Here is a 13,809-nt window from a genome sequence, read left to right as displayed (position 1 = left end):
CATATAGTGAAGTATGGACGTTCCCATAAGATTGGAGTTGACAGTAAACAGCTGGACTCATGCACCTATAGTATAGTGCCACCACACTCTTATGCGTTGTGCTGCATATTCTGCAAGGGCCAGCTGTGCACAATATTCTGACTGATAACCAATAACTTCCATGATGACCATTCCTCCTTGAGGAAAATCTTTCATTATCTTCTCATAGTTATTATGGTTAAGATGATCAGTAGCAGAATGGATAATGGCATCATATTTAACCAAAACAAAATATTATATATTGCTTAATATAGTTGGGATTTGCTGCGTCCACCAAGTTAATTTGATGTGTGAGCTTATGCCCAGCCACAGCCAATGCTCTAAAATTTTATATTTTGGGTAGGATATATTCTCGGAAAGTTATAAGTATTGCTACCTCTTAAACATTGTTGAATAGCAAATAGCAGAATGGTCCCTTGGTTATAAGTTTGTCTTGTTCGCATCTTCGTCACATTGCTATATTGCATGTGGCAACGATTTTTCTACACCCCTCACTCCTTACTAAAAATAAAATAAAGTAGCTTGTTCTACTAAGCCTAGAATTGTTTCTTTTTAGAAGGCAAATTAGGAGTGCCCAGACGGTGTAAAAGAAGGAATCTATATAGATTTGTTGAAGTTCTCTGTCTGCATTTTGTGTCGCAGGTACTACACTGACCCATCTGGAACCTTTTGGCAGTGCAATGCCAAGGCAATAGGGTCAGGTTCTGAGGGTGCCGATAGTTCATTGCAGGAGCAGTTCAACAAGGTAACACAACAAGATCAAATAGCTCTGAACTGTATGATAACTTGAACACGATTTGCATATGTGCAAAGGAAGCTGTAATGCTAACCTCGATTGATCATATTGGATTTTTTGAGAATAATATAGCTATAGCTAGGAGACCATAATGCTAAAAGTGGTGTGTTTCTAATCTTGTGTGAAGCAAACCATGACGTGACCACACCAATCTCTGCTGTATGTCGATACTTGCACCATGTTTCTGAAAGCTGATGATTGAGTTTCTTCTGCAGGAGCTGACCCTTCAGGAGGCTGAAACCATTGCTCTATCTATCCTGAAACAGGTTATGGAAGAAAAGGTAAAGGCGTCTCAGTCCAGTCTCATGTTTGTGATTGCAGTCACTAAGAACCCCCACCAAGTGTCTGGAGTTAAATTGCTATTTGGAACAGGTGACTCCAAATAATGTCGACATCGCCAAGGTCGCGCCGAACTACCACCTTTACACCCCTGCAGAGGTCGAAGCAGTCATAGCACGATTGTGAAACGAAGATATCTTTGTCGAATGTCAACCAGGATTCATATGTTCCTTGTGCTGTGTGTCTGACATCCCGATGCCTTCAAATTAGTAGAAGCACAATTGCTCTATGATATGGACACTGATGTTTGCCTCTTTTCGTTTGATTATCTTGTGTTGACAAGAAGGTGTAGAGGCCTAGCTGTTGTTGCCCTGTCACTTGCCGGCAAGGAGATTGTACTACACCCTTTTGTTTGATACGAAGGATGTGTGGCAATAGCATGCAGTATTTCAGCAACAACTGTTGTTTCCACCGTATGTTTTGGATTATTATTCTGTTGGACACAGCCATTTTTCTTCACTTCCTCTTAGACTGGACTACTTAAAGGCCGCTATTCGGCTAGGAAGTTGTTCCGATGAGACTGCTTTTAGCGTAGATAAAGGTGTCACGTAATAACAGTTGTGCCTGAAACTTTCAACAACAAAAATATCATTTCATTTTTGTTCTCTTCATATCGTGGACTATATCGTCACACTTTTTGACGTTCTTAAGAAATATCTGAGACAAACTTTCAACAACAAAAGTATAGACTCCTGACGTTCTTAAAAAATATCTGAGACAAACTTTCAACAACAAAAGTATAGACTCCTGTTTAGTTTAGGTTAGGGTTTGTTATTCCTCGTAGGGGTGATGCTTGGGCGGATGATGTCCCTCTTGATGATAGGAAACAAAAGCTCTTTTTACCTGTTGGTAATCATTCGATTAAGTCTTAAATGAGCCCCTTTAAAGTTTGAGGCAAATGAACACATTTTTGTTTGTCAAGTTTGACGCAAATGAACACATTTTTGTTTGTCATCTTTGGGCTATATATCCTCGTGGATCTCTGGTCATTGAATAAAATTAATCTTAATGAATAACTAATGATTTTTCTTGTTTTAGCCACTTTTTTCTCATTAATAACAAAACTAATTATTGTGATATATATAAAATATTAATTGCAATGGCTTTTGCTATAGTAACTTTCCCAACCATGATTTTTTATTTCACTCCGTTCAGTTATTTCTATACGAAATACCAGATTCATTCTAGTAATACTAAAAAAAATAGTGGATTCCATTGTTCCTATGGTTCCCTTTTAAACGATGAGGCCCTCTCTATACACGAGAGCCCTTTCTTTCATCAAAAGGTATTGCAAAAGAGGAGCTCCGGCGTAGATTCTTGTCGTCTCTTTGGAGCGGTGAAGTTAGAGTTTCTCGCCGTAGGTGTGCGATGGTGAGATTTGGTGTTAGACACTTCAACTATTTGTAATTCGCGATTTAACCATGAAACGCGCCACTTCTGGTGTAAGACCAATAAAGATCTTTACAGTAGCAAGTTTGCTACTTCTACAACTTAAATGGAAACCAAGGGCGTGTTTGGTTCAAGTTTTGAACAGTAGTTGCATTGCATACCCTTCTTAACCCAGCCTGGTTGAGAAAAAACAGGTCCTAATACGCCATATGCAACTTGTTTGGTTGCCTGCATCTAGTGTCCCTGCATTAGGTAATACGCAAGTGCACTTTGTTTGGTTGGCTGCATTGGCCCTAGCGGCACATGAACACGGTGTTTGGTTGCATACGACGTACATGTTGTGCTTACCTTGTACCCTAGTTGGTGAGCTTACCCACAATGATCACACCTAGCACACCAACGCCACAACACAGCAATGGTGACGAACTGGGCGAAGATGATGAAGTTCTTCGGCTTCAGGCCGAACTGACGATCCACCTTAGCAGCTTCCACTCTGACAGCTCCAACCTTGGCACTGTCGACACTGCTGCCTCCGTGCTTTCGCACCCAGGCAGAGTAAGCTTGTTCTGCTGCCTGCCTAGTCTTGAACTCTCTATAGTTGCTGTTGCTATACGATGCCACTTGTGCATTGGCTTCTTCCCATGAACTATAAACCCCTGGAACCTCACCGATGAACACGGCATACCACTTGCCCTAGCAATGCACAAGAGCAAGAGTTGAAGCAGCAAATCAATGAAGCACAAGTAGCAAGCAAAGTAGCACACAAATAACAATGGAGCAGAAGAGAAGTAAAGCATGCATGATCATACGGCATAGCAAGTTCAACCTAGCATTACCTTGGTGTTAACCTACCACCACATCCAAAAGAGGGTGTCGTCCTACCACCGCAAGTTCACCATCAGCGTGAGGGGTTAGTATATACCACCTCACCAAAATATACAGACCATCAAATAGTTTTTGAGCCCTAGCTACACAAAATGTACGTCGTCATCATCATCGTCTCGTCGTCGCCACCGCCATCGTCGTCGGGGATCATGCACGCTCACAAGCAGCACTACTCTAGTAGTAGTGCTTGCCCAGCCAGCTCCTGAGCCACAACACCCTATGAGCGTCGGCCATGGCAACAAACCCAACACCCTGGGCCTTGTTGTCAAGCAGGTGGCTGAGAGCTGCCATGAGAGCCTCGTCGCTGAATCCACCATGGGCCATGACAGCGCCATACAGGTCAGGGTGGATGTCGAGGGGCTTGCACTCCCTGATGGCTGTTGCCACCTCCTTCACCGCCTCAGTCATGCTGCAAAAGACATTGATCTCCTCCTCCATCAGGCCTCCTCTCTTCCTCTTCCTATCATGGACGGGGTCAAATGGCTTATCGAAGGGCTTCACAGCGGGCTTGTCAGGGCCATCAAGGACCTCGACGTCCGGTGTCCCAGGGAAGTCTGGCATGGGAGAACCAAGAGGCTCACCCGAGCCCATGGCATGCTTCCCAGTTGCCAGCCCGAAGGAGAATATGTGCTACATCCGGTTGTAGTTCTGGATGGGTGTGTTGAGGAACTCAGCGTCCCTTGAGTGGTCCTAAGAATGAAACACAAGTGTTGTTAGTTACGATTAGGAGTAGGCAATGGTGGACAGTATGAAAAGGAAGAGTGCTGTGAGCTAACCGCGACATGGCCGGCGTAGTGCTTTGCCTCCAGAACTATGGAGCAAGTGTTCTCATCCCATGAGGCGCCGCTAAGATCTCTCAGCTTGGACACTTGGATCCATCGACTTCTCCACTTCCTCAGGTAGTTGTACACCTGGATGGCAGACACCTCTTGCCCACAGAATTCGAACACCTGCTTCGCAACGGTGTTCAAGTGCACCCTCATTGAAGCCCTTGTCAGTCCTAACTCCACTAGGGATGAGCTCACACATCTTGTTCAGCACGAACGTGGACATGGACGGCTGCCACTTCATATTGTTGGACCTACCATCCTTCTTTGCCTTTGCTACTGCTAGCTTGATTGCAGCGGCAACAGCAGCAGGAGGAGTTGGCTCAACGAGCACTACTGGCACATAGAGGGAATCATACTCGAACACCTCTGAATCAGGTGCCATCTCGGACATAGGTTGCGAGTCCTCGACAAACGATGGAGCAAACTGGCTGTCGGACACGACAAGAGCCTGACTAAGATCTTGCATCTGTGTGGTCATGTCCTACAATCGTAGCATGCATTGACAGTGAGCATAGCACACAACATACCGGACAATCCATGAAAGCAGGAGCATACATGTACATGGTTCATCACTATCATAGCAAGCACATGCTTCATCACTATCATACTAAGCATACCAGACAATCTATGAGCAGAAATATACATCTACAACAAACAACATGCTACAAATGGAGCACCAATAGCTACAAATCACAGATCTAAGCATGATTCAACACAAGCACAAGGTTCAACTTCAAACTCTACTACTAATCTAGCCTACCACATGCTTGAACATCTAGCCCTACCACAAATTGCAACCGCAGCATAGCAACCAACCATATCAGCTCACAGGTCAGACCACTAATCAACCATGCATCTAGATCAAACCCTAGCTGCAGCTCAAATTTAGCTAGAAGGAACAGAGAGAAAGGGGGATTGAACTCACAGAGGCCATGGCTGCAGCTTGAGGACGAGGGGGGACGGCCGTGGAAGATGAACGTCGGTCGGTGAAGGAGCTCCGACGCCGTGGACCACCGGCCGATGAAGATGCGCCGCTTACCTACTCGTCGGTGCCGATGCGCGTCGGCGGGAAAGCTCGAATGGAGGAAGAATAGTGGCGGGAGTTGGGGCGGTGAGGGAGGGGCTAAATAGGGGTGGAACGACGGGAGGTGAGCCGAAATCCTCCCGCCAATTTTTCGGCGACGCGGGCGAGCTCGCGCCATCTCCCCTGCTCGCACGAGGGGAGAAGCGTGTCGCCCTCCCCTGCCTCGCCCGAGCCAGGCTCGCGAGCTACTGGCGATTTGTACGTTTCCCCTGGGCCTGGCCTGGACGTGCTTTAAGTTTCATGCGATGCGGGCGGCACAGTGAATGCAGGAAACCAAACGGGCCAAATTCTTCCTGCCCAGGCCAGGCTGGGCCTAATGCGAACAACCAAACACGCCCCAAGTCTTTCGTGGTTCAAAAACACAGACTCTCGTCTCAGCATCATTTGTCAGGATTTTTGGTGATAAGTTCTTTGGCTTGGATACTTTGTTCTTCTTAATCTTTCTATCCAGAATTCAGTTAGCGACGAGATTTAGTATCCTTTCTTGCATTTTCATAACTCATGAAATGCCGATAGGCACAAATTCCTTGATTTTGCAACGACGACTGCGTCCCCAGAGTGTTGGTCGGTCCTTAAAGGCACGTGGATGAAGACTTCCCGACCATCATCGATAAGGTCAGGCATGCTCTAGTTGAGGCGATAGTAGTAGTCGTTCGATGGTATATGAATCTCAATTTAATTTTTATTATGTTTGTCATACTTTATACTTTCAGTGAACTCTCGTAAATAGATCTATGCCTATTTGCAAAAGACCTCTCCGGCGTGTCTTGCGTATTGCGCTTCCGTCGAGGCTCCTTCATAAATCCGAAACCATACACGTCCAAGAGAGACCCCGTAAGGACACACGGAGGCTATGGGCTGCCCTAGGTCGATCTGATCGGTCCTTGAGCACAGGGAATGAGTAAATAGAAAATTAGGGTACCTCCAAGAGAGACCCCGTAAGGGCATGCAGCAACAGCTACGGGCTGCCTTAGGTCGACCTATCGGCAGTTGAACACGAATCATGTGTTGCTAACTTTTGATCCATATTGAAATATCCAAAAGATTTTATAATTCAGAACAAACGTGATGTTATTTTATGCTCCATACCCGATGTCACCATCCAAATCCCTAGGATAGTTGGCAACAACCGCCAGTTTGCCATATTGTTTAGGGCATGTACAACGACATTGACTCAGCCGTCTGTAAGTGAGCCCATGTACGATATTTGATTACGTGGAAGAGAGAGATAAAAGAGAGAGATAAAAGAGAGAGAAGATGGTCGTCTGTAGAAACGAAACTGCTCTACACACGATAAAAGCGTACACGATGTGAAGACGACTAAGTATCCAGCGGCCGTTGCTCTCCTGTACACCTGCATGTGTGGCTGGATTTCACTGTCGTGCGTGAATCGTCTGTGTTTTATCGTCCGTATAGCACTGCTCCTGTAGAAATACCGACGAACGATTGCCGCGGAAGTCGTTGCTTAGCGACGCCCTTTTTGCCGTTGTACGATTGGGTCGTCTGTAATGGCCCAAGAAAATCTCTCGTATTGTTTTAGTTAGCAATAACTAACTTCGATTGTTTACCAAAATTTCCAGATTTTTTTTGAAATAAATCGTTAGCTTTATTGATTGCAAATAACAGTTACATCATCCATAAGAAGAGGTACAATTTCATCCATGGGTTCCTCAAAATATTCATTTGTCACGGAAATTTTCGCTAATCTAGCTAGTTCATGAGCCATCTTATTTGCCTCCCTATTACAATGTTCAAACCTAGTAAGAGAAAAATCACAAGCCAAAAAATAGCAATCATCAAAAACCGTCGCCGCCGCTCCCGCTGATTGTCCTCCATTCTTCATTGTGTTGATGACTTCAATATTATCTGAATTGACCTCTAGGCGATTGCATCCCGCCCTATGAGCAAGTAATAATCCAAACCTTAGGGCCAAAACTTCCGCTGTCAGAACATCTGCACACCAGTCAAACTTTCAGTTTCCGCCGACAATAAATCTTCCTTTATCATCTCTGAGAACAGCCCTAACTGTACCACTAAGCCGATCATGATCAAACGAAGCATCAGTATTTAGCTTAACAAGTCCCATAGGAGGTTTGCTCCATCCTCCTTTTTTAATAGATGCATTCGGGGAATGGGCATTTACATAGTTTGTTGTTATTGCCCTAATCCCCATGGAGGATAGTTGTGCGTTTTGAGCCTTACCTTCATGAACAGCCTACGTCTATCCCATCATAAATACCAAGCGGTTATTGTTATTAGTTCACGTACATTCTGGATTCCTAGAGTAGCTATTTCATTTTCTGGCTTCAGAAGTAAAAATTCAAGGATTGCTTCTCCTGCCCTATCAACAACACATGCTTCTTTAATCACCCCCCACAATCCCCCCACAATCCCAGTTTTTTTCAAACCTCTTTTGCCTTCTGACAGAGGAACAATACGTGTTTCGTGTCTTCCTGTTCATTTGTGCATGAGGGGCATATAGGCGAGACCTTCATGTGTCCATTGGCCAGTGTCTTCCTGTTCATTTGTGCATGAGGGGCATATAGGCGATACCTTCTTCATGTGTCCATTGGCCAGTGTAACACGACATGGGAGTGTACCATGTAACGTACGCCAAATAAAGATTTCCAGATTTTGTGGTGCTACGGACTGTCAAACAGACAGCCTGATGTATTGGGTGTCTTTTGTGCTGTCTATAACGTGACGTGACAGACGACATCAGTCTGAACTAATGTACATGCCCTTAGCACTGCAAGACGGTACCATTCAACTCAATCATTAGCAATCGATCCAATGGCAGAAGGTACAATACCAAAGATGAGGTATTCTGTAAATTCACAAATGCCACAAGGAAAGTTAAACTTTGCACTCATTCGAATCCAGTAGAGCAAACACTGCAAATTTGCACGATGTCACTTGAGACCAAAATTATTGCTCGACTCCAGAACAACGCTCGGGTAAAATGGATCATCCTCTCACCTAAGGTTTTAGAGAATTCTTCTAGACATTTCAGCAGCGGGGGAAAGATAACAACATACAGTGAGAGACAGGGAAAACCTTAATTCAACTACAGGACATTACATCTGATCTGGAGAACATGTATCTTAGCAGTGATCATAGGTACAGTTGGATGAGCTCATCGCTCACAACGGATGGTGTCAGAACACCAAGATCAGTCAAAAGAAGTGTGAGGTACTGGGGAGGAGTGTAGTCTCTTGCCGATGTCTCAACTTCCACACCAGCAGGTATCGGAACTCCAAAATTTATCGGTCGATGAGCTGGTGTCATGTCCTTCTGGTCCAGGGGATATAGACGAGCAAACTACAAGAGTATCAAATATACAGGGCTATGTTATCAAACACACTGACACTTCTATAATACTACCTCCGTTCACAAATAAGTGATGTGGTACGTCTTATTTATGAACGGAGGGAGTAGGATGCAAGTAAGATAAACCATCATTTAATACACTTGTCTACAATCTAGAACTAATTTACTATGTAATCATCAACTGAACTTAAGTTGCGACAGTTTAAGTAAAATAAACTTTGGTGAATACCTACTGCGAGATATAAGAAATCCTGAAATAAGACATGCAGTAAGTGATGAATGATTTGTGCAAGTAGTTTCTCGCAAGTTATGATGTGTAGATCTGCAGAGTGCAGAATACTAAGAAAAAGTTCCTTAAAATGTACAGGACATATGGTGGATAACAGTGGAAGTTTGAAACGATACTTCCATATCAAATTGCTCTCACATTATGGATGACTGACCAGCTTAAGGATCCATGAAAATTCTCTCTAAAAACAATAAAGAAATCGGCAACACCCTAACAAGTGTGAGTCTCCATGTCAAATAGAGGTCCTTACTACTCCCTCTGTAAAGAAATATAAGAGCATTTAGATCACTACTTTAGTGATCTAAACGCTCTTATATTTCTTTACGGAGGGAGTATATTCTTAAATATACAACAATTTTTACTCGCTGTTCTTAACTATTCAACAGTTATGTTTCATTTATTCCTATTACAGAAAGTAGCATGAGAATAGTTTGCAGAGCAACTAGTGAAACAATTTTTAAATAGCCTATCATAGCAGGCAGTACCTTATAACTTTCAGCGGCCACGTATAGAGGTTTATTCATGCTATGAGCTACAAGAGCTATCTGGTAAGTCCCCATCATATTAATAACTCCTCCACTTTCAACAACCCCATCAGCGCCAACAAATACCATGTCAACTTCATCCATGGAGTAAGCAACAGCTGAATCAATTAGCACCTTAACAGGAATACCTAATGCTGCAAGTTCATTTGACATTCGTAGGCCAGTTCTGTCTGGTCTGCCCTCTGCAGGTAAATAAACATAACAGACAAACATGAGAAATTCCACTTAACAGAAAAGTTTCCACATTGGTTATCGTGATTACTAGCCATGAGGAAGGCTAACAACAAAACTTAGAACTGCAAATCTCTCCACTCAAGATGTACCCATTCAACACGACATCTAACCGCTGAGATTAAAAAGAGGTAAGATATGACTAAAGAACTACTGTATACTAGCATTGCACGTCTGAACGTTGCGAAGTGATTTTGGTAAAAGTAGATAAACAGTAGATTGCCTTGTGAAATTATTCAACGCGGAGGAAACGAGAAATGAAATAATAGAAAAGCGTAAACCCCACTGATTGTTGTTTGTAAAAAAACAAAGAGTATGGAGCCGGTGGGGATTTTTTTGGCGAACTATAACTGGTGGGATCCACACTAACTAATCTAACTGTTTACTTTAGCTTCCTTCTCTCCCCGTTCCGGCGTTTCCTTTCTAGACTATCTCAAACCCGCTAAATACGTCCTCTGCTAGCGCTGCAAGCTGGCTTGGGAAGCATGGACCTTTTAATGACAAGGGTGATATGATGGTTCTAGTAGAAAAGCATGGAAGCACCTGCTGGTTACTGTTCATGCGAATCCTGCTGCTTTAAACTGTTGGATTTAAGATACCAATGGTTAGGGTTGATGCTCTATATTCATTCAGAACTGCTACTACCTCCGTCTCGGTGAATAAGTCATTCGCGTAGTTCTAGGTTGACGATTTAACTATCTAAATATGTATTATATGTGACAAAAAATATATATTTAAAAACTACATCCTTGTAGAAATCTAGTGATATACTTTTCATGACATATAACACATATTTAATTCCTCAAATCGATGACCTAGAACTACGCGAATGACTTATTCACTTAGACGGAGGTAGTACTATATAATGGTATAGAAAATAGAATTTCAGTGGAAACACATTAGGGTGCAATTTCATGCATGAATATGATCTCTAGCCCTCGATGCGGTCTACTTTTCGTACACGAAAAAGGTGTTGAGATCAGTCACAACCCTCATTGCGGCCTACTATTTGTACACGAAAAAGGTGTTCAGATCACTCCCAACCCTCACACACCGTCTACTTTTCGTACATGAAAAAGATGTTGAGATCACCTCAACCCTCACCGCCTTCTGCATGAATACGATCTCCCAAGCACTCACAGTAAAATATCACACTGATGACCCTGAATGGAGAATACACTGCAAGCGTGTTGAGACCACTGAATAGAGAAAAGACTAGATCAAAATACCTGTGCATAATACACGGAAAAGTTTGCGATTTGAGGCAGCTAGCTTCAGGATTTCCAACACTACTCTGGAATAACCATGTACCAGCATAGTGCACCCATCTGAGATGAAATCCTGGCTGAGCATTGCAATTGTCTTACGGGCCTACACAAATATTCTTCTACCAAATTAGTTCAAAGCATAAACCATCTTACAAGAACAGTAGATAGTAAATTACAGGTAACCTTTAATGATATCTCTCCAAACTTTTCCCCTCGCTCAATTAGGCGTGATTTTGCTGCATCAAATTTCTCATGCTCCAAATGTGATGTTCTTGTTACAAAGCGCATGAACAAATCACAAGCAGCAGACAGAGAAATGGAAGTAGCATCCCAGGACTGAAATATAGACATGTTTTCAGTGTGAATTCAAGTAGTCAGCACCGCATGAGGGCTTCCATAACAAAATGGTCAAAGACTATAAGCAGCTTAATCACTTCATCATTAGAAAACATCAACTTGTGAACATAATTCAAACCCTAAGGACTAGAGAGAACATGATGGGTGGAATTTTGTACATGCCACTACAAGCATACCAAACAGATTTTATGCCATTGCAGAAGGGCCTTTATTTCCAACACCACAGAAAACATCAGAGATAGTGCAAAAAGGCAAAGTGGGCGAACACAACTGACATTTCTAATTATATCTTTTGTAGAAAAAAAATATTTAGTTGTGAAACAATCTGAGTGGAACACTTGAGACCATGACAGCCATAATAAGAAGCACTACACATTGTATTTTCATAAGCTTCTCACAAAGAAAGAAAAAAAATTGTACAAAATGCTATCTCTTCTTTTGAGAGTAATATTTTAACCCCTCTAGAATGTAGATTCAGAAACATGATTTATGCTACCAAAAGAGTGGAGTCAGACAGCTGAAGGCCCAGTTTATCACTCAAAAAATATCGTCTACTATCCTTCCTAACTTGACAACAGCAATCCTAAGTAAGCAATCATCGATCAGAATGTCATAGAAACTCACATGTGAGAAAAATCTTGTCAGTTGCAATGCGGTACACAACACCAAACAACCACATGGAAGCCGTACGATGGAATGGGGGGATGGGGGCAGGGGGGGGGGGGGGGGGTTGCACTGGGCTTTAGGGACCTTGAGCTTGTCGGAAGCCTTCTTGAGCTCGATCTCGAGCTCCATCATGGTGGTGGCCCTGCTGGAGCGGATGACGGCGGCGAGCGCCATGATGGCGGCAACCGCCTCGGCGGCCTCCGGCTTGCGGCGCCAGAAGTTGAACTCCTCGATGACGCCGCCGCCGTTGCTCCCGGGGGAGGGGGGTGGGGCGGCGTCGGCGTCGGCGTGCGCATCGGGGAGAGAGGCGGCAGCGGCTGCGTGGTCGAGCCAGTCGCTGGAGACGACGGCATGGTGCTCCGCCCGCGTCTGGTAGTAGGCGGAGATGGGGGGTTCAGGGTTAGGGTTTTGGGCGGCGTCGAGCTCCATGGGAAGGAGTGGGCAGGGCAGAGGGGAATCACTGGTCAGGGAGAAGTGTGTAGGGCGTGGAAACATCTATGCGGTTGGTAGCCTTCTTAGTACAAGAATTTAGGAGAACTAGTAAGCGTCGGTTCGGCCGGTCGCATGCCCAGCGTCCGATCACTTCGCGTGGGGCCGTTAGATCATACCTTTCTATCGCCCCTTTTCTCGCGCGCACGAGCGGTAACGGCGCCCTCCATCCCACGCGGCACTAACCTCGATTACGCACGCATCACCATCTCGCCCCCGACGCAGGTCGTTGACGGCTTCTTCCCTCCCAACGTCTTCTCGCGACCTCCCCCTCCCTCTCGACGCAGTTCCCACCGCGCCCCTCGCAGCACCGGCTGCCGCTTCGTTGATGATTCCAGCTCGCGCTCATCGCTGGTTCCAGCTCGCGGAGACGCCCAGTGTTGCAACCGACGACTAGAAAATCTACAACCGATAAGGAAAAAAGCTTCAACCGGCAATGAGAAAAGTTTCAGCCGTATACGACTGAAGCTATGGACGACGACAAAAAGTTGCAACCGGTGACAAAAAGAGCTTCATCTCACGATGGAAAAAGCTTCATTTGATGATGAAAAAAGTTTCAACAGTAGAGACGAAAAGCCATGGACGACAATGAAAAGCTGCAACCGCCGTTATAAAAAGCTACAACCGGCATTGAAAAAAGCTTCAAACTTCATGTCTTAGCTGCTACCCTGCGATGACGATGACGATGTTTTGCTGCAACCATAATCGATTTTTGCTACAACCGGCGACGGAATTTGCTACAACCCGTTTTTCATGGCTGCCATGGTGCTACAAGTGCGCCGATGACCACCGCCGGTTCCAGCCCCCATGGCTGCCCATTGCAGCTTTGTATTGCTCGGTTGTAGCAAAAAAAAGGCCACGGGTGGTAGCATCCTCGACCACTGGTACGCCGGTTGTAGACAAAAAAAAATCGGATGCAGCATTCCCGACCACCGATTCCAGCACCCCCTGCTACCGGATGCAGCATTTTCGTCCATCGCGCCCCACATAACACAAACACCAGCGGCCACCGGCCATCAGCAGTTGGGCAGTCCTCCGTCTCGGCGGAGCACACGGCCAGCAGAGGCCACCGGCCGGCACCAGCGCAGGGAAAAAGGAAGAAGAAACATGACGCAGGGGAAGGATGCAGCTGGAGGTAGGGGATGAAGACGTGTGGCTGGGAAAAGGATAAGGGGGAAGGGGCGGTCCACGTGGGGCCGAACAAAAAAAGGGTCTCGCGCGGGACGTGGCTTGGGTAAGCCCGAGAAGCCAGCGTGGCTCGGAACTGGCCCA

The 13,809-nt window shown here is 44.9% G+C and overlaps 2 protein-coding genes across 2 annotated transcripts in view; one reads left to right on the top strand and one right to left on the bottom strand.

Annotated features, from left to right (window-relative positions):
- Nucleotides 1–1,633, top strand: part of LOC123110972 (proteasome subunit alpha type-5) — a 5,943-nt gene extending 4,310 nt beyond the window's left edge. Inside the window, exons 7-9 of the mRNA XM_044531631.1 lie at nt 682–784; nt 1,051–1,116; nt 1,208–1,633. Coding sequence (XP_044387566.1) covers nt 682–784; nt 1,051–1,116; nt 1,208–1,300 — 262 coding nt within the window. The 3' untranslated portion in view covers nt 1,301–1,633. The remainder of the gene's footprint in view (nt 1–681; nt 785–1,050; nt 1,117–1,207) is intronic.
- Nucleotides 1,634–8,245: 6,612 nt separating this feature from the next.
- LOC123110971 (translation initiation factor eIF-2B subunit alpha) lies at nt 8,246–12,557 on the bottom strand. Its single transcript, XM_044531630.1, has 5 exons — nt 12,133–12,557; nt 11,209–11,361; nt 10,987–11,128; nt 9,467–9,708; nt 8,246–8,683 (listed from the first exon to the last, which is right to left on the bottom strand). Exons 1-5 carry the CDS (start codon nt 12,541–12,543, stop codon nt 8,477–8,479), a joined length of 1,155 nt encoding a protein of 384 aa, XP_044387565.1. The 5' UTR covers nt 12,544–12,557; the 3' UTR covers nt 8,246–8,476.
- Nucleotides 12,558–13,809: the final 1,252 nt, after the last annotated feature.

This window comes from Triticum aestivum, chromosome 5B (assembly GCF_018294505.1).
Source record: "Triticum aestivum cultivar Chinese Spring chromosome 5B, IWGSC CS RefSeq v2.1, whole genome shotgun sequence".
NCBI classification, from domain to species: Eukaryota; Viridiplantae; Streptophyta; class Magnoliopsida; order Poales; family Poaceae; genus Triticum; species Triticum aestivum.
The sequence above is the reverse complement of the archived record's forward strand: the minus strand, read 5'-3'. Positions and strand labels throughout refer to the sequence as shown.